At 48.4% G+C, this 19,926-nt stretch overlaps 1 protein-coding gene across 1 annotated transcript; it reads left to right on the top strand.

Moving 5' to 3' along the window:
* The first annotated feature begins 2,287 nt into the window (after nt 1–2,287).
* Nucleotides 2,288–6,234, top strand: Arl4c (ADP ribosylation factor like GTPase 4C). The gene has a single exon (XM_021163070.2). The coding sequence runs from the start codon at nt 2,800–2,802 to the stop codon at nt 3,376–3,378; it is 579 nt and encodes a 192-aa protein (XP_021018729.1). The 5' UTR covers nt 2,288–2,799; the 3' UTR covers nt 3,379–6,234.
* Nucleotides 6,235–19,926: the final 13,692 nt, after the last annotated feature.

Genomic DNA, 19,926 nt, shown 5'->3' with positions numbered 1-19,926 from the left:
TCATTTGTGAGAGCCTTACTGAAAGTCCCAAGGTAGCCACTCACCTGCCTGTGACAGAGAGGACAGAGCAAGAAGAGACTCATCCCCGAGAAGGAGATTCTCTTTAGGAAATGCCTATGAGAAAGAAGAGAAAATTCCTCCCCAGACACAAAACTCTGCCTTCCCAGTAACAAACATGACGTGAATTAAACTGGATTTACTGCCTTTTAATTTTTTTAAAAACATGCATTTAGCATGTATGTATGTGCATGCACAAACACATTACATGTGGAGGGCAGAGGACAACTTTCAGGAAGCTTTTCGCTCCTCCCATGTGTAGGAGCTGGGGATGGAACTCAGTAATCCATGCTTCACAGCAGACACCCACTCAGCCATTTCACTGCCCCTCAAGTCATTACTTTTTGTCTATCTGCCTTTTGGGGGTCCCTGAATTCTTCTGTGGGAACCACCGCATTTTAGGCTGGAGCCATGCCAATCCAAGTGCTGGATCTGAAGCAGACGAGGCAGGCCAAAGAAATGTGTGTTCTGAACTTTTGATGAAGTTAATGGGTAAGGCCCTTTCCTTCTAGGTCCCAAACAAAAGGATGTGAGGCCACAGGAGTTAAAAGGATGGGCGCAGAGGGAAACTGAGGATGGGTGAAGATTTGGTCAAGTGTCTAGTGGTGAGCTCCAGGATCCAGCCACGCCAGAAGCGAAAACCCTTATCCTAAACATTTTCCATGTATCCAGAACTATATTAATGTATTTATCACTTTGCCAACTCAATTTGAGATTAATTTGAGACAAATTTTTGTGGCCCTGATTTTTTTTTTTGGGGGGGTGCCCATTGGTTCTGGGGAAAGCATCCCAGAACCAATGCATCACTGATCTTAGGCAGGCTGTCTACACTGAGGTCCCCTTAGCGAGCACCAGCACACAGACCTAAATTTCCTCCTCTAGCAAGCTGGACAGGTAATCTGAGTGGACCTAGCCAGCACCAACATCCATCACCAGTCCCTGGGCTTGAGTCTAGCTGGTGGAAGCCTAGACTGGCTTTTGGAGTTGTGAGAATTAAAAGATGGAATTGAACAGGTGTGATTTTTCTCACAGGCTTTAGTACAAATGAAATCATGTATTATAACTTAGCATTAGAAAGGAAGGTTCCTCTCTCTCTCTCTCTCTCTCTCTCTCTCTCTCTCTCTCTCTCTCTGTGTGTGTATAATTTTTAAGATCACAAATGATAAACATTTTTATTTTCTTTCCCTGGATTGTATTTGCAACCTTTTCTGACCCAGAAGCCTGACCTACATAAATGTAAACCATTTTCCCCTTGGCTGTCATCTCTAGTTCCCATCATCATCAAATCTGTATCACTCATAATCACCCCCCCTACTTCCCTCCACATGCAGAAATAATATTCATTTGCTACGTTTTACAAGGTAAGATAAAACCACTGAATGGAGTCACGAAATGGAACCCAGAAAATATGTATTTGTGACTCATCACACCACCAGCTCCAAGCTAGCTAGGGTCTTCTAGTGACCCAGCTTTCCTGAAGCCTGGTCAGGTGACTTGGACCTCCCCCATCCCCTACCCTCATACCTACCTACCCCATACCCTGGTATGTTCTCAAGGTGGAATGACAAAGGTTGCTGCTTTAAGACTAACCTAATCTGGGATGTTAGCAGAGTGGAGGGGGTGGGGTATGGGTGAGGAGGCATAAAACAAGGCTCCAAAATGGTTGTCTGAGAAAGAAATGTCTGGAGTTAACTAGGCAGGTGGGTGGTAGGTAGTCTTAACTGAGCCTCCTGGGCACACCCTAGACTTAGGGCAGGAAAGAGAGCATACGCATCAACGAAGACGAGGGACCAAGGCACTAGGGCACCAAAGAGCGTGAGACCACGCGGTGGAAATGGATTAGGAGGAGTGGGCAGCAGCAGGGCTGCAGGCTCAAGGAGGTCAGCTCCTCTCCTCTGCCCTGCCCTCCTGCGTCGGTGCCGCAGTCTCACCGCCCTAGCCCTCTGCAGACGCTGCCCTTGCCCGGCCAGCTGCGGGCTAGGCCCTGGGCGGGGGTTCCGGAGCCCGGAGCTATTTTTAAAAGACGCGTCACCGGATTGGGGAGGAAGAGTCCGCGTCCAGGCTCACAGTAGGCGCGCGGCGGGCCGGAAGGGTCGCCTGGGCGAGTTTCGAACGATCGGAGCGCGCGAAAAGACGCAACCGACCGAGAAGACCCCGCCTGACCCCGGGAGACCGCGGGGCGTGGCGGGCGAGGGGAGTGGCTGGTGGGCGGGACTAGAGGGGCGGGGCCGGCGCCCTCCGGCCGCAGCAGGCTGGTGGCGGCGGCGGTAGCAGCAGCGCCTAGTACTGCAGGGACAGCAAGGCAGCTACGCTAACTCGGACGCCGGGGAAGCCCGCGCCCCGCCTGCGCCTTTGCGGCGCTCCCGGGAGCCGGAGCTAGAGCAGCTCCGAGGTGCGCCGAGACCAGAGGCTGCTGCAGAGCCGCGGTGCGGGAGAGCCGCAGGTCGAGCCGGGCTACCGCGCAGGGCGCAGACATCCTACACCGCGGCGTCTGTCCGTGGCGACTGCGCGAGAGACAAAGCCTCCGGAGAAAGATGCCCGCGGAGCACGCACCAAGCGGGCCAGGGAGCGGGCCCCTCCGAGCCTAAGCGCGCCTGGCCGTACGCCGCGGGGACGCCGAGACCCCACCGGGTCCAGCAACGGGCGGGGCCCAGGTGCGCCGGGCCGCAGCGGGCCTGTGACTGCTCGGGGGGCAGCGCCCTCCCGCCGCAGCCGCAGTGGCCGGCGCCGCAGCGAGGAGCCATGGGCAACATCTCCTCCAACATATCGGCCTTCCAGTCTCTGCACATCGTTATGCTGGGCTTGGACTCGGCCGGCAAGACTACGGTGCTCTACCGGCTCAAGTTCAACGAATTCGTGAACACTGTGCCCACCATCGGCTTCAACACCGAGAAGATCAAACTGAGCAACGGCACTGCCAAGGGCATCAGCTGCCACTTCTGGGACGTGGGCGGCCAGGAGAAGCTACGGCCGCTGTGGAAGTCATACAGCCGCTGCACAGACGGCATCATCTACGTGGTGGATTCGGTGGACGTGGACCGGCTGGAGGAGGCCAAGACGGAGCTGCACAAGGTGACCAAGTTTGCGGAGAACCAGGGCACACCGCTCCTGGTTATCGCCAACAAGCAGGATCTGCCCAAGTCGCTGCCGGTGGCCGAGATTGAGAAGCAACTGGCGCTGCACGAGCTCATCCCGGCCACCACCTACCATGTCCAGCCGGCGTGCGCCATCATCGGCGAGGGCCTCACCGAGGGCATGGACAAGCTCTATGAGATGATCCTGAAACGCAGGAAGTCTCTCAAGCAGAAGAAGAAGCGGTAATGCGCTAGAGCAGCGATCTGGATCAAGGCTGAGCGAGCAAGCCAGTGAGTGAATGAATGAACGTCTGGGTTGAGCGAGAACCCGCGAACAAAGACAACGAACCAAAGCGATGATTCGAATTTTTAAAACACGATCTCTGTATCCAAATACAGGACTTGGAGACTTAAGCCGGGTGTGGAGGCTGCATAGCCACCCATCTCGTCACCTGCCCCACCCCCCACCCCAGCTCAGAGGACCTTTTGTCTATAATGCTTGAGCTACCGGTGGGATGGGGTGGGGGGGACCGGTGGGGAGTGGACGTGAGGACGCGAGGGTCCCGTGGTGTGCCCTCTGGCCCCAGGTGGGAAGCTTGGATGTCAGAGAGACAAAAGCGATTTCTTCTTGCTCCAGCAGGGCCAGAAGTTCAGGCTGCCCAGCCCCCATTGCGGGGGGGGGGGGAATCACGTGTGAGTTACCTGAGGTATGCAGTTCACACAGAACCCTGGGGGATACCCGAGAGGGGACGGGTAGGCGCTGGGGTGTACTGATGGGAGGGTGGGGATGACCGCTCCTTTCATTCTGGAGCTATGGAAACTGAGTAATTTTATGTCACAGGGCAGGTCCCTGTTGCAATTTCATTTGTCCTGCTCTGGGCCCAAAGGAGGTGATGGTTTTGGGGCCATCCAGAGGACTGCCTCGGACCATGCGGCAGCTGGAAGGCCCAGGATGCTGTGTTTCTGGACTTGGCTGGGAATGGCCTGGAAGACGCCACTTTCCAGGGGTGGGTGTGTGTGGTTTTGTTGAGAACTGCTTTTCAGCCTGGGATGAGACCTCTTCCAGATGGCCTAGGCCCTGTCCGTGTGCAGGTCATTCTCTCGTAAAGAGACCAATAAAACAAAGAACAGAAAAACCATTGGAGGTGGTGGCAGTACAGGTGCTTAAAGGGTGAGGGTCTCGACATTAATGCTGTGTGTGTACGTGTGTGTGTGTGTGTGTGTGTGTGTGTGTGTGTGTGCACTCGGTACTGCATAATCGGCATAAAAACTGGACCCTCTGGGTGGAATTTAGAAATCTCTCAGCCTACTGATTGGTTTGGAAGACCACACCAGCTACAGATGTGTGCTGAATTGCAAAATGGTTTTCTTAACAAGGGGGAGGGGGTCTGATAATAATACACGTGGTGATAGGTTTCAGACATTTAAAACAAAAAAAACCACTTCCACAAATAAATTATCTTCACCTTAGGAGAAAAGGACTTTGCCCTTTTGTGGCCCTTGGTACTGCAAGTGCAGACATGTTCAGATTTCTGAGCTGGGTCTTTGTAACCTATCTGGTTTCAGTATTTTACTCAAAATGTGTCGTTAGAATATTTGATGTCACTCACCAGAAGAATAAAACCTCACCTTGTAAAAGCTAACCCCGTTTGCATGGAATCGAAGAGAGGAAAAGTCTAGAGGAAGAAGTCCTTTGGAAATCACCCTGGTAGGAGTGGGCCTGGCCTCAGAGCCAGCCAGTACTTTTGGTTAAAGGCAAACAACAATGAGTGCTTGAGAAGAGAAGGAAGCAGGCGTGTGACGTCATGGTCACTGGTACTCAGGCACTAAACAGTTTACTTGAAAAAGGCTTTGGAAAATAGATGAAGTGAAAGAATAAATACATATTTTTTAATAAGGTAACTTTAAAAATCCTTTATAATCCGGAGTGAGTCTTGGCTTGTTAAAAGCTGTCATTTATCTTGAAACACAGTATCAAAAGAGAAATTTACAACTGACTGTTTCTTTTTCTTTTAATTTCCCCTCTGAATCCATGTTTTAGGGTAGGAGTTTTTGTTTCCCTCCATGGCAACACATTGCTGTGCAAAGGAAGCCATGGTTGTGAATGAGCACGGAGTTGGTCACAATATGAGCCCATCCCTATTGTCCTTGACACTCTAGGAGTCAATTTAAGAACCATAGGCAGAAATCATGGCTTCCTGCTTGAAACCCGATCCTTAGAAGATTGTTTTGAAAGCTAAAATCTAGCGGCCCATGCTCCTTTCTTGTGTGTTTGATAGCCCTCCAATTTACTGGTCTTTTTTGTATACAGAGCTAAGCAGTGGTTAGCAGCCTGCAGGATCTGTTTACACAGCAACTGTGGATTATTGGCTTCTCCATGGCTGGTCCCATGGTCTGAAGATTCTGTATAGAATTATTAAAAAAAAAATCCACCTTTTTATTTTCTTCACAATTTCTTAAGCACTTTGACATTTTGGTAGTTCCACGATATGGAGAGAATAATATATTTATTTTGTGACATTGCATATGCCAAATAATGTAGCTTTCCTGTGCTCACAATACCTGTGTTCCAGGTCAGTGTCTGATCCTGGCCTGCTTGAACAATGGCTTGGGATGGGTTTGTGATGTCCCCCCCCCCCAAACCATGATCAATACTTAAGGGTGCAGTTGACTGTTGGTAGTTGTGCAGTAAAGTCAAGCCCTGTGGTGTATCAGCAAATAGTTAAAAAAGAGTCTCGGTTGATTTCTGTAACGTTTGACCTAATGAAACGCCCATTTCATCTGTGACAACACATAGCCCACTGAACATCACTGTGGTGGTGCCATGGGGGAGTTCCTAGTGACACTTCTGCCCTTTGGGTTCCCGTAGAGGAATTCGGCCTCCCTGAGCAAGGTTTGGAATGAATGGTTTCTGATAGACAGAGGGGCCAGTTTGGATTGGGAGCTGATTTCTTCACATACTCTGTGGCGGTGTTGGAACCCCTGGCTTCCGGTTTTGGTTTCCCTGTAATTCTGTCTTCTCTTCTCTGTTTCCATTCCCCCCTCCCCTTTTATAATGCATATATGATGCTGTGAACAGAAATAAACTATTTCTACAATCAAAGAGTTGGAAGCATTTTCTGTTGATTTGGTTTTTTCTTTCAGGTTTCTTGGTTCATTTTCCAAGCCTCTATGGAACCAGGGAGTGAAGCGTAAGGTGTTATCTGAGTTCTAGTGGGTTCCAGAGCCTCACTTGTCTGGTGTGAGCTTTGCTGAAGTCTGGGTCCACCCTGAGTGGTGGGTGCAGAGGCTTAGCCACTCATGCCTGTCCATTGTGTCATCTCCCTCCTTTCACGTCTTGCCTTTGCCTGTCTACAGCACTATTGGTTATTTGAATGATCCAGAATTGTTAAACACTTCAAGACTCCTTCCTGTCCACTACTCTGGAGCCTCGTACTGCTGGAACGGTACAGTAAACAAAGCTGCCCAGTGTCAGGGTTGTTGCCCCTGTCCCTCTCGTTTGAGCCCACTGAAGAGCTCTGGGATTTGATTCCTTTCCAGTGGATACTGCAGGCAGACAGACAGACGCCATGCTCTATGTCGCTGAGAATTGGCTCACTTTTTGAAGAACAAGTGTTGGGGTGGGAATCATGAAAGCTTTGGAAGGTGCAATGAGGAACCCTTTGTAGGCATTCAGCTATAACGTAATAGTTAAGGAGGAGGCATGAGGAGGCCTTCATAGCTTTAAGTCTGGAATGAGAACAGGTCTGGTTCTAAGGTCGGGGATGTAGTCAGCTGGGTGCTTGGATAGCATACATGAAGCCCTGGGTTTGATTCCCAGCACCGTGTAGATGAGGTGTGGTCATACTTGTCATCAAACTTGGGGGTTTGAAGTAGGAGGATGGAGAGTTCAAGGTTATCTGCTGCAGGTCAAGTTCAACACCAGCTTGAGCTGTGTGATACTAAAGTTCCTGAGGACCCAAGATTTTCTCACTGACCCGGAAGCCTCAGTTTCTTTGTATGTAAAACAAGATAATGGAAGCTTAAAGAGTTGTTGGGAAGATATGCTGTTCATACAGATAGAGTGCTTAGGCTACTTGTCCTGAGCAAGTGCTCAGTAGCTTTGGGGTTCTGTTTTTGTTTTGGAGGAGTCCTTTGTTTTCGGAGTATGTGTATGTGTGTATGTTATGTGCACCTGTGCATGGGTAGGTACACACACGTGTGCCCAGAAGAAGATGTCAGGTGTCCTGTCACGCTTCATCTTATTCCCATGAATTTCAGGTACATTCAGCCATCCCCGGCTTCTTGCCTTAATTGTGTGGATTTGAACTCAGGTGTGCATGCTTGTGCACCAAGAACTTACACCCACTGAGCCCTCTCGCCAGCCCCTGGGCTTTTAGGTACTAATCCTGTTGACTGCCATGTGTAGAGTGTGATTAACTCATCAGATTGCTGGCCTTTCTATTAGCCTGTTGCCGTCTGTCTGCTCCATCCCTCTTGGCATCCTTGAGCAGCCAATAGCCAGGCTGCTGGCCCCAGACAGAGCATGGAGTGAAGTCAAGCATCTCCAGCCATCCCAGAGCCTTGTCGCTCAGAGCTAGGAATGGCTGCAGTGGGTGCAAACGGGTGGTCTTCTGGCTCTCTAGTTCCTTTCTTTGAGCATACCCAACACTGCTGGGTTGTGAGTCCCTTCTGGCAATGGGTGGATTTACAGATTGCTGATGTTTAGCCTGAGGTTGAGCACATAGTAAGTGTTCCCTAGATGTTAGTCAGATGACTTCACTCACATTAATTCATTTTAGTGGTAAGTGTGTTAAAACGGGCATCTAGATCATAAAGGTTTTGTTTTCCATTAAATGGGTGAGAGTTAAAATGAAAGTAGACAAAATATCAATATCATTCTTCCAAGTTACTGTCTTGAGAAAATCTCACAGAGGTGGATAGGGTTGTAGCATGTGACATGGACACAATGATAAATATAGTTCTGTCTCTCGTTTTAAGAAATGGTCAGGAAATCAAGAAGAGGGAAGACCAACGGGTAGATACTTCATTCCCCCTTAGATTAGGGAACAAAATACCCATGAAAGGAGTTACAGAGACAAAGTTTGGAGCTAAGACAAAAGGATGGACTATCCAGAGACTACACTACCAGGGGATCCATCCCATAACCATCCACCAAACCCAGACACTATTGCATACACCAGCAAGATTTTGCTGAAGGGACCCTGTTACAGCTGTCTCATATGAGGTTATGCCAGTGCCTGGCAAATACAGAAGTGGATGCTCACAGTCAGCTATAGGATAGAACACAGGGCCCCAATGGAGAAGCTAGAGAAAGCACACAAGGAACTGAAGGGATCTGCAACCCTATAGGTGGAACAACAATATGAACTAACCAGTATCCCCAGAGCTCGTGTCTCTAGCTGCATATGTATCAGAAGATGGCCTAGTCAGCCATCACTGGGAAGAGAGGCCCCTTGGTATTGCAACCTTTATATGCCCCAGTACAGGGGAATGCCAAGGCCAAGAAGTGAGAGTGGGTGGGTAGGGGAGCAGGGTTGGGGGAGGGTATAGGGAACTTTTGGGATAGCATTTGAAATGTAAATGAAGAAAATATCTAATTTAAAAAAACATTTTAAAAAGTGAAAAGAAAACGGTCAGGATATGGTTTTATCAACTGTATCACTCCAGAAGCTAATTATTCAAAACTGGGTTATACCAGAAACCCGAAAATGCTGCTTTAAGTGACAGAACCCTCAAAATAGCTGAGAACGGACTTAGGGGTTGTTTTGTCCCTATAAGAATAAAAATAAGGACGTCAAAATAAGCGAAGAGTGAAACCCTTCACTTACATTTCTGCAACCGTAACCTTGCCGGAATGGAATCTTAAGGAGTCCCCGTCACCTGTGACATTTAGCCGGAAAATTGTCCACCCTGTGTTTTCCAGAAAGGAAACCACAAATGTTCTGTCCCTGACCCTAGACAGCTGAGTCAATGATTTGGGTCCTGGGGCCCTGCTGAGTCTCCCACCTGAGCTTTTCTGCAAAAGCTACAGTTCTCACTTCTAAGGAGGGCCTGTTGTTTGCTAGACCATGGACATCTTGTCTCTATGCTCCAGGGCCTAAGCTTTCTTTTTTTTCTTTTTCATTTTTCCTTCCTTCCTTCCTTCCTTCCTTCCTTCCTTCCTTCCTTTCTTTTTTCTTTTTCTTTCTTTTCTTTTTTTTTTTTTTTGAGACAGTACCTCTCTACATAGCCCAGGTTGGCTTTGAACTCACATTATAGAACTCACCTGCCTCTGCCTGCAGAATGTTATGCTAATAAAGAAAGGTATGCACCACCACACCCAGCCATGGGCTTGAGGTTTTGAACAATCCTGTTAGCAACATCACAGAGTGCCTCTGTGTCACCATCTGGTAACAGAGAAGGACGACATATTGTCCAAGAGCAGAAGATGCCGGCTTCGTATGTGACCAGGTAAGAAGAGAGCAAAACCAGATCTCCATGTCCTTGGATCTCACCGCCTCCCTGCAGCCTGTAGAACAACCTGTGTGTGCCTGCATCCTGGCATCACTCTCCTGCCCGTGACTCAGCTCCCACCTGCCAGGGAGAGAGCAGGCCATGAATCTGTACCCGCGGGGGAGTTTCTTCCCTGGTTTGCCCGGTTCCTGGGTGTCTACTTCTCTCTCAGTTTCCAATGGTCACAGATGGCTGGGGATCTTTGTGTATTTGTTCCTCGCCAGTTCTGAACTCAAGAGCGGGAGCTTCTCGGTGTATAAGAGGACCTTGTAAGCTGCAGGTCTCAGAGGAAACCACAAGCTGTTCCTCCAACTTTAGAAGCAAGAACGAATGGGCTGTGTGTTCAGCACAGCTTTCTTCCAATGGTTCCGGGCAAAAGCCCCCATGAGAATATGGTACCAAAGAACGAACTAAAGCAAGGGAATCTTCCAGCTGGGCTATAACACAAGGTAGAGTTAGGAAGGGCAAGAGCATTTGTCATTTTCCATTAGAGTTAAGGCCATCATGGCAGCCTTCAGCATAGTGTGGTTTGTCTGAACATCAGGAGGGTCGTTGCTACCCTGAAGAAATGTTGACTGTGCTAGCTGAGTGTCCTAGCTAACTGAACCTGCACCCACAAGTTGAGAAACTGAAGCATGGAGAAGTTCAGGTTATATGCTCTGAGATCAGTCTCTAGGAAGAGTGGGCCCAGCTCAAACTCTGGGTCCCTTCTACCCGGCAGCATCCTGGGCTCCACACACCTGCTGCTCTTACACCAGGAAGGGTCTGTAGTACAAGAAAGCTGAGGTTCCCAAAGAGAAGCAGGGATAAAGGGTAGTGATACCCGGGGACTGGGAGGACCACCTTTAGTCCTCCCCAGGATGCTGGCCATAAGCTGGGCCCCAGATGTAGTGTCTGCTTTTTCTTCTTAACAGACACATGCCACGTCAGAGGAAGACAGTCCTTGTGTCAGGGCCTATCCTGGAGCAAGTTTGAGTGTTCCACTCAGAACACTCAAGGACTCTCCCCTGATTCATCCAGGAAGCTTAGACATTGCCAGTGGTCACCAGGCCTGGTAATTAATAGGTCAGGTCTTGGGGTGTGTGGTGACCCCCCTCAGAACTTCTGATCCCTTCCTGACCAGCCCAGGGGTTATTTCAGTTATCCACTGAGATAATGCTACGGCCTTGCTTCCCTTCCACAAGGCAACTACAGGGGTGCAAAATTCCCGTGTACTGACTGACCCTCCTCTGCAGAATCTCCTCTCTCTCAGGATAGCCTCAATGTTTTGTCTCATGTTCACTGATCAGAAAATTGACACGTGAAGCTCAGAGAGACCACTCCGTGAATGAGCGCACTCTGTGTTCTTGCAAAGTACCCAAAGCTCACCTCTGAACACCCACACCGGGCCGCTCACAACTTGCAGCTCCAACTCCAGGAGATCCAGTACCCTTTTCTGAGTATGCTGGGCATACGCAAGCATGGCACACATATAAAGTTTAAAAGTAAAAATAAATCTTAAAAAAAAAAAGGAAGGAAAACCGGTGACTCGGTGAAAGGATGAAGCAGGGGACTACTCACATGGAACCATCTCTCCTTGTGAGTCTTTGGGAGCCATCCTATAGCTAGAGTATCCATAGGGAGACTATTGGGAAGTGAGCCTCTTTCTGTCTGTCATTTGTATAATCTCCATTCTTTCTGTGGCTCCCCAGGACTATTTTCATTTCCTTAAATGCTAACTTCACATGCAATTAATTTCAACTGCCGGCGTCTCACGCAAACTCAAACCATTTCCATGTATAATTTAGAAGTCACCACGGTCATGATGGTTGTAACAGCCTCTTTCATAAATACAGGTTTGCATCCATTGTTAACGAAATGACAGTTTGCTTTGCTGTGTCATTTTGAACTGTGCTGGGATGATGCATCCATTACATTTTAAAAATTGCTGCTAAAAATAATGTTCACAAACACTGTGACACCCGCTGTTTCGGGGACACCCTGCTGGGCAGGGGTGCCAGGATGGCTTCTCTGTCCCCATTCTTGACCTCAGATTACTGCCACTCTAGCTGGTGAGTCAGGCCTGAACTATCAAACAAGTCCAGTGTGAGACATCCTTCATCGTACCAAACAGATCCAGTCATTAGATGAGTCAAATTCATGGTTGTAAGCCACCTGTCTTAGCATAAGCCAGGGGTGCTTTATTCCCCAAAAGCACAATGCTTTATGGGAAGAACTCCAGCCCTGCATCACGGAGGTCTCAGATGTCTCAGTGCTAACCTGCAATCCTCTTCCATGTCCCCTGTCCTGCTCTGAGTCCCACCCCCCGCCCTCCCCTGCTGGCTCCAAGTCCTACTGCTCTCCACCCCTACCCTCACTCCCCACCCACCCATCCACTGTTAAGTGTTCCAGGCATCCTTTGGAGGTATGGCCCCTTCAGCTACAACCTTACCTTGTTGTTACAGGTGTGGATTGGAGTACAGAGGACGCCTGCTGAGATTTCCAGATTCTCTGTGTCCAGAATGAACAATTGGACCAGGGACATACGAGTAATGGTAGACATAAAGATGCTTATTGAGAAAAAAAAAACACTCTGGGGAGCGGGAGTGGGCTAGAGAGCTGGGAAGGCTGGAAGTTCTGCTGAGGGGGCAGAGAGCCTGCATGGGCTGGCTATGCACATATGCCTATGTCTGGGCTCTGGATTTGGAGATCTTGAGCTTTTCTGGCACATGCTTTGTCCCTTGCCTATAGTCCTGCTGTGAAGAGGTTTGTAGTCTGTCACTTGGCCTCTTCTTTAAGAAATCTAATCTAATCTAAGTTTGATGCCTTTCCCAGTCTCCACCCTCCTGCTGTAACCTCAGGTGTGGAACCCAAGAAAGAGTCTTGAGTAACTGGGTGGCTGACACTGCAGCCTTTCAGGAAAGCCTCTCTCTCTCTCTCTCTCTCTCTCTCTCTCTCTCTCTCTCTCTCTCTCTCTCTCTCTCTCTCTCTCTCTCTCTCTCTCTCTCTCTCTCTCTCTCTCTCTCTCCCCCCTCCCTCCCCTCCACCCTCTTGGAGCTGCAGCCCCCAAGTGCTTCCCAACAATATTGGATATTTTGCCTGGCTGGAGATCCTGAGATGGGTGATTATTAATAGTCTATGCCAATTCTGGCCTAACTCAGAAGGAGACTGAGATCACCCTCCCTGTGCCCCCAACACACACACATGCGCACGCACGCACACACACACACACACACACACGTGTGCACACACACACACGAACACATACACACATCAGCACCTGGTCACCAATATGTTAGGAAACATGGACTTTGCTTGGAGCACACCCTCCCTCTGCCAATGTTCCACACACTCGAGGAAGGCGACCCTCTTCCAGTTTTAGGGGAGATTTGGATGAATCTGTGATTTGCCTAGGAAGTGTCATGTGACACAATTCAGATCAATCCAATGGAAAGGTAAGACCTCAACACGTGAAGGCCCATGAGACATGTCCAATCCAGGATAACAAGAGAGGGTCTGGGGGCCAGGCTGCTAGTCTTTCTACTAAGCTGAGAATGAGCCCCCTCCACCCGCCCCTCCCCCACACAGGCGCTGGGCTTCCATGAATAGGCTTAGATGGGAGGAGTGCTAACCACCTTGCAACTGAGAAAGTCAGCATAGCACAGGGATTCCAGGCTGGTGGCCGTCAAATCCAGTGTGCACAGCTTACATCTGAGATTCTGAAGTGCTCGCGCAATTCCTAGTTTGGCTGGGCTAATTTTCTAGTGTGCTCTCTTGTAGTTGTTCTCTGGATGCCAATGCCAAGGCCTCTCCTTCCTGGAAAGTCACTGGCCTTGGCTTCTTGGGACAGCGCCCTGAGGGCCTAACCATTACACTCTGTTCTATCTAACCCAATAGCTCTTACTTGCAAGTGTATTTTGTCCCCCAGGAACAATGGCAACATTCTGAGCCGTTATTTGGTTATCACAGCTAAGGGGAGCTCTGTGCACCTAGCGGGCAGAAGCCAAGAGGGTTCTCAACACCCTGAAATGAAGACAGCAGTCCCCTCCATCCCCCACCCCACCCCAGTGTCCTGAAGTCACATCAGCCAAGCCCAGAAGAACCTCATTCTTAATCTTTCCCCTGGCTTCTCCACTTCCCAGTCTCTCTGCTACAGGTGACTGCTCAGCTGCTCCCTCCTGGATCTTCGCCCCAACCTCCCTTGCCTTTCCCAGCCTCCTAGTTTAGAACGTGGCCTGCCTTCTCTCCCCTGCCCTCTTCACCAGGGACACAGCTCTGCTGGACTCATAATCACAGTTCAGCCAGCCACATTGCTTTCTCTCTCCAAGATGTCAGTTTCCAACTGCTGCTGTGAGCAGTTGCAGAAAGTCCCAGAGGTTTAGAATAATGCACACTGGCTACCTCCCAGCTTTGGAGTTCCGGTCATTTCCTTCTGGAGGCCATACAAGAATCTTCTCTCCTCTTTGCCAACCTTCAGCAGTGTATGGCCTGGTCCTCAAACACAATTGCCTTGCCTCTCTGGGCACCGTGTCCCCTGTCTCTCTTCATAAAGGCCTTGGTATCTTCACTGAGCCACCAGGTAAACTATGATGTGTCTCATGGCTCTTGAGTTCCTTTGCTGTGTGAGCCGGCATGGTCACAGGTTTCAGTGAATAGAATAAAGAAATTCTGAGGATACTCACTCTGCCTGCCCCTCCCTCCTAGAAGGGAAGCCCCTGAACAGGGGATTTAATATGATTTGTTCCTTCCTAACCCTGGAATGTAATGCATCCCTGACTGATATTTAGGACTAATAATTTATTGAATAATGACTGACTTTTTTTTTTAGAAGCAATAGAAAATCTGTCTACTCCCTGTAAAAAATGAAGGTTGATTGTAAAGTCAGATCACAGTGTGGACAGGATCCTGACACGAAATTAACTCAAGGAGGGAGAGCAGGGGCCAGGTGGGGTCAGACAAACAATTAGGCTTGTTACTCTCTACAGCCTCTTGTGACAACTTGGCACTGGTCCTCATGTGGTGGCCTTTCCATGTACCCATATGTCACTTTATTACACAGACACAGTCGGTTGACTGCAGACCAGTCATTGGTCCATCTCATGGCCTTTTCCTATTATAATCACTCTACAGTGAATCTGAGCCTCTGACTTTTCTTTCCAGTCCTAGGGATTGAACTCTAGGTATCACACTTGTCAGATAAATGCTGAGCCATTAGACTATGCTCTCGTCTTCTTTCTTTTCTTTTCTTTTTTTCTTTCTCTTTTTATTTTCTTTTAAGAGAGTCTCACTAGGCTGCCCTCTCTGAAATTCTGGTCTTGAGCTTGCAAACTACTGTATACTAACATGTGCTTCAATGTAGAAAAGCAAGCCATCCGTCTCCCAGAGCAAGCCAGACCTGGCTGGGAAGGGACTCAGAATATGTTTGTGACACTTTTGTCACTTGGCAACAAAAACCCAATTTTACAAACCGCAAGTTGTCTCCTCTGTTGGCCAGGACATTTTCACTGACCATTGAGTTGAACAGAAGTCATTTAACTTTCTATAGGTTTGCCACTTAAAAACAGAAGCATCTCTAAAAGATGCTCACTTTAAAATTAGACAAAGAATGTGGATGTGATTGGAGCTATCTTCAGAAACCAGAGGTTATCTGCAAAGATGCTTGCTGTAGATTCTGACTTTGGAACTGTAGATAAAACCAAAAGATGGCACCCTAAGGAGTCATGATTTAAAATGACAAACAATGCCCAGTGTGTGTAGTGCCGGGAGTTGAACCTAGAACCTTGTGTATGATAGGTAAACACTTTACCAACCGAGCTACATCACTGTCTTCCAGCTTCTATTTCACCCTTCTGAGCATAGGATTTTACACTCCTAGGAATGTGAAAGGTGTCAGTTACAGAATAGTTCTTTGATCTTACTATTCCATCCCATTCTATCTTACAGTCAGCTCTGGGTCCTGACCCTAATTTCAGGCTCATTGTCACATGAAAGGGCTTGAGTATTTCTAACAGGGACACATAGTCTAAGAAGAAAGCAGCTCTGACGTGGGAGCTTCTGAGTGATTCTTCTCCACTGTGCACTTGGGCCTTTATGTCTTGATCTTAAAGTCTTATTTCTCACCTGTCTAGTTTTCCGGAAGAATTCTGATCAATAACACTAAAGTTAGACACCAATCTACTGCTCTTAGCATTGCGGACTTTGTACGTCTTTGTTCTTCAAGCTGCAGTGAGGATTCCCCCCAGGGATCACACTAAAGCACTAGGTCTCATTTATTAGGTCTAGGTAGGGTCCACAGGTCTGCGAGTCTGAGTGCCTGGTGAGGCTGAGGATGCTCTGTGGAATGAAACACTGAGAAGCAAAGCAGAAGTGTGGCATGCAGTGTGATGTGTGACCGCTCTTCCTTCAGTTGCTGGGCTTAGAATACACAGCATGCAGTATGAAAGGGAGGTGATGCTCCAGCCTGGGCACAAACTTTTCCTGGGGAGACGTGAACAAACTCCTATTCCCTCTTGATAGGACATTGGCAAATCAGAGAAGACATTCCACCTGAGCCTGAGTTTGTTGGACCAGCGAGTTTATCATAGTTACATCAGGACTATGGGTGACTCAAGGGCAGGTGCATCATTGAATAATCTACCCAGCACAGCTGATGACTCAAAAGCTGCATCCCTGGAGTTCCCTGCTGGACCTGCAGGGAACTCGGATGGCCAGAGAGACTCCTCTGCCCAGTAATTACTATAGTCGTATAACCTTGTAGGGACTTTGGGCATCTTGTATACTTCATTAGCTTCCTACATTTCGTAAGTTTTATTTCCTTCCTGAGTCTCCAGAAAGGACTGTTTCACCTGGGAGAAAATGGATGCATGGACATCCATTTCCAGGAAGCGAATATGACATCAGCCTTGGCAACTACCTGGCATTGGAAGAAAACAGCCATGGCACCTAGTATTCTTGTGGCTGCACATATAATAGTGAAAATGAGTTAGATTGCCAGTGCATCCCTTAGTAGCTGTGACTTCCACTGCCTCACAGTAATTCAAGCCTAGAGAGAGGTTGAAACTGGTTGGTTGGTTGGTTGGTTGGTTGGTTGGTTGATCCTCCTACTTTGGAGCCTCTTGTGGTACCTTCCAAGCCTGTCTGTACCCAGACAGAGCCTTTCAGAGCCCACAGCACATTCATGGGCTTCCCCCATGGATCTAGACATCAGCTTGTTGACTCTTGTTAATGTTTTGTGAGTGAGAATCAGATTCCCCTCCTCTGTACTTTGGTTTCCTCTGGAGGACACCTTAGTAACCTAAGAACAAGAAAGAGGCAGCAGGGAGTTCCAGTCGCCTCTTCTAGAATTGGGAGCTGCTGGAGAGTCATGGGCCAGAACTGGGAGCTGCTGGGGAGTCATGGGCTGCAATATGGGTTGGGTGGAATCTTCCTTTGTATTCTTTACCTGAGATGTCAGAGTTAATTCACTGACACAGTAAATGGCATGGCTGTATCATACACTCACACGCCATCCACTGTGGTTCGGCAGTGGCCACTGAGGAGTTTGAGTTTACACGCAAATTCCAGTGTTTAGTTCCTCCTCAGAGGTCTTGTTCAAGCACCTGCTTGAACTTAATCTTACTTTTCATAGAATGTTCTCTGAGCTTCGAGATGCTTCCAGGAAGGTTTCATCTTTTGTTATTAAAGGTCCGGTCTGCCTCTCGAAGGCCTGTACCACACAAATGGCAAGTGTGTTTACATCTCAGGCTTCCTTGGCAGGTGGGTAATTATAGCTCCAGTGCACTGAGATGAAAGAGTGTGGGGGATGCTGATGGCCACTAGAAGCTTCCTTTGTGAGGTGCATGTACTTCCTGTGACCACTATAACAAACTTCATTCTGGCCTCGGCTGTAAGTGTAGCCTGTGTGGGATATGTGCCCACTGTGTGGGGATTATCCCATCCTCTGTGATTATTTGGGCTCTGAAGCGTACAGGGGTTCCCATGGTGAGACCCCCATATGAGGGCAGTGAGTGAACATGTGTGGAAGAGGCTAAAACATCAGAGATAAATTTGCTCTATATCAGACCCTAGGGGTCACTTATCTTGCCTTAGGAAATTCACTCGTCCTTCATGGTGCATCCATATCTCTAGAAAGGCATAGATCTGTTCATGAGGGAGAAGACCTCACGGTCTCATCCTTTCTTAAAGGTTCCACTGGGAAGCTAATCTCAACACAAGTTTGTATATGAACCAGTTATGTTCAGATCTCAGTAGTGTTATGAAGAGAGGATCCTGAGAGGTCTATCGGAAGATATCCTGGGATATCTTGGAGGTAGGAGATGTGTGTATAATCAGAGAGATGGGGGTAGGAGTGGACGTGTCCTCTAGTGTAGCAAGGTTTCAGCAGAGAAAACAGATACGGTGGTCTAGGTATGTCCCGGCTGCATGGTGATAGGGTGGGAGCCAAGGGCAAGCTGGGGCCTCAGTAAAGAAGAGAATGATACTGACTCCACAGATGGGAATCCTCAGGTATTCGTTAAACCCAGAGGTTAGTGTCTTTTGGGGGGACTCCCCAGGATTCGTGGCTCATTGTAGTGCAAGAGTCCTTGAGGAGGTTGAATGGTGGATTCCCCCAAACAGCACTGCTTTGCTGGCCTCTCATCCACATGTGTGTTTTGGAACAGCAGCCTGGGACGCTAACCCATACTGGGTTGAGTCCTGTCCCTGCCTTGAAGCACTTCATAGCTTTTTAATGAGAGCTGTAAACTTTCAATCGCCTGGGAACCTGCAAATGGCAGCAGCATTCTGGGCTCAGTGATCACAGTCAGGAACAACATGCCACCACCCCATCCTGCTTGCCTATCTCTTGACCATAGTGAAATGATTCTAAAGACCCTGGATTGTGGACGGACTTTTCCTTTCTGTGGCATCCTCAAGAGCCTCTGTACAGGCGGGAAAAGAAGCCAGGGACTCTGTTGCCCAGCCCTATGTGCTGAGTTCTCTAGGGTTTTACAGCATATGGATGCCCTCTGAGAAGCCCACTTAGCACCTCTCTGAATGCTTGTATCGGCTGCTATTTTCTTCTACATAAAATATTCAGGTTCCCCATCCTGCTCTTGTAACAACCCATTTCCAGCATGATTAATTTGCTCACTTGAGCATGGTCCCTGCCTGGGATATGGCTGCCCCTGAGTCCCACCCATGAGTTTGCCATAACTAGTGGCCTCCATCACTGAAAACCTATCGTCTCAGTTCAGTCATGTGTGGTCACAGAAACAAAGGGATGGTGAAACAAAATGTCACCATCCCTCAGACAGACTCACTGGTCTAGAGTGGAGCAAGCCTGGTCATTACTATCTGTAGCTACTGCTCTGAAGGGAGCAAAGTGTGTGTGTTGGAGACAAATGTTCTGGAATCCTAAAAGACTAGTGGTAGGTAACACCTGGCCACACTCAGGAATGCCTAGTTTGGTCTATCTAACTGCCTGTGTGATCGTATTCTACCCTGAGCAGTCCCATGATGGAGCCCAGAGCAACACTGTGTCTCCAGCTTCACAGTTTGTTTAGACAGAAGACAGAGTATCTTCCACTAGACACATGACTTAATCTTTAGTCTTGGGGTGTCCTAAATTTAAATCCTTTGAGAGAACCAAGAAGACGGTTCTCAAAAGCTGGCTCACTCTAGTGTGCTGACAGTGGACTTGCTTTATGACGGTACAGGAAACATGAAAACCCACAGCACAAGTGTGACAGCAACACCTGTCAGTTTGCCTTCTGTGATCCAGTTCAGAAACAATCTGAAGGGTAGAAGGGCTCACAATCCTAAGATGGTATCAGAAGAAAGGGGTGGGCATTTTAAGATGAAGTTAGAATGTACCAGCTCAAGGACTAGTTGTAAAGCCCTTTGTCTCTACTCCACCATGGAGATCTGTGCCCGATTCTCCTAGTTCTACCTACTTCCATAACAACCACTGACCCTTGAGGTTTGGTGTCAAATGGAAGCTTCCCAGGGAGTTTTCCTTCATTACAGAACATGATCCCTCAAGTCTTCAACCCAACAATTATGGGTCCTGATTCCAAACTAGAATTTAATCGATACTCTCTCATTAGGGCAAGTGTCTACCGGCATCTGCTGAGCCTAGCAACTAAAGTATTTATGACCAGACAAACCTGTTCTGACTGTCCTCTGCTGAAGCTCCATCACAGCCAGCCAGCCATGCCTCACACTGAAAGTTAAATCACTTTGAGCACAGTGTACAGAAACTGTATTCCAATAATCTCAAGGAAATGGAGATTCTAGGAGTCAAAACTCATATCAAAAGGTATACATTCTTCACGGTACACAT

This window comes from Mus caroli, chromosome 1 (assembly GCF_900094665.2).
Source record: "Mus caroli chromosome 1, CAROLI_EIJ_v1.1, whole genome shotgun sequence".
NCBI lineage: Eukaryota > Metazoa > Chordata > Mammalia > Rodentia > Muridae > Mus > Mus caroli.
This window is presented reverse-complemented; position numbering and strand designations above follow the sequence as displayed.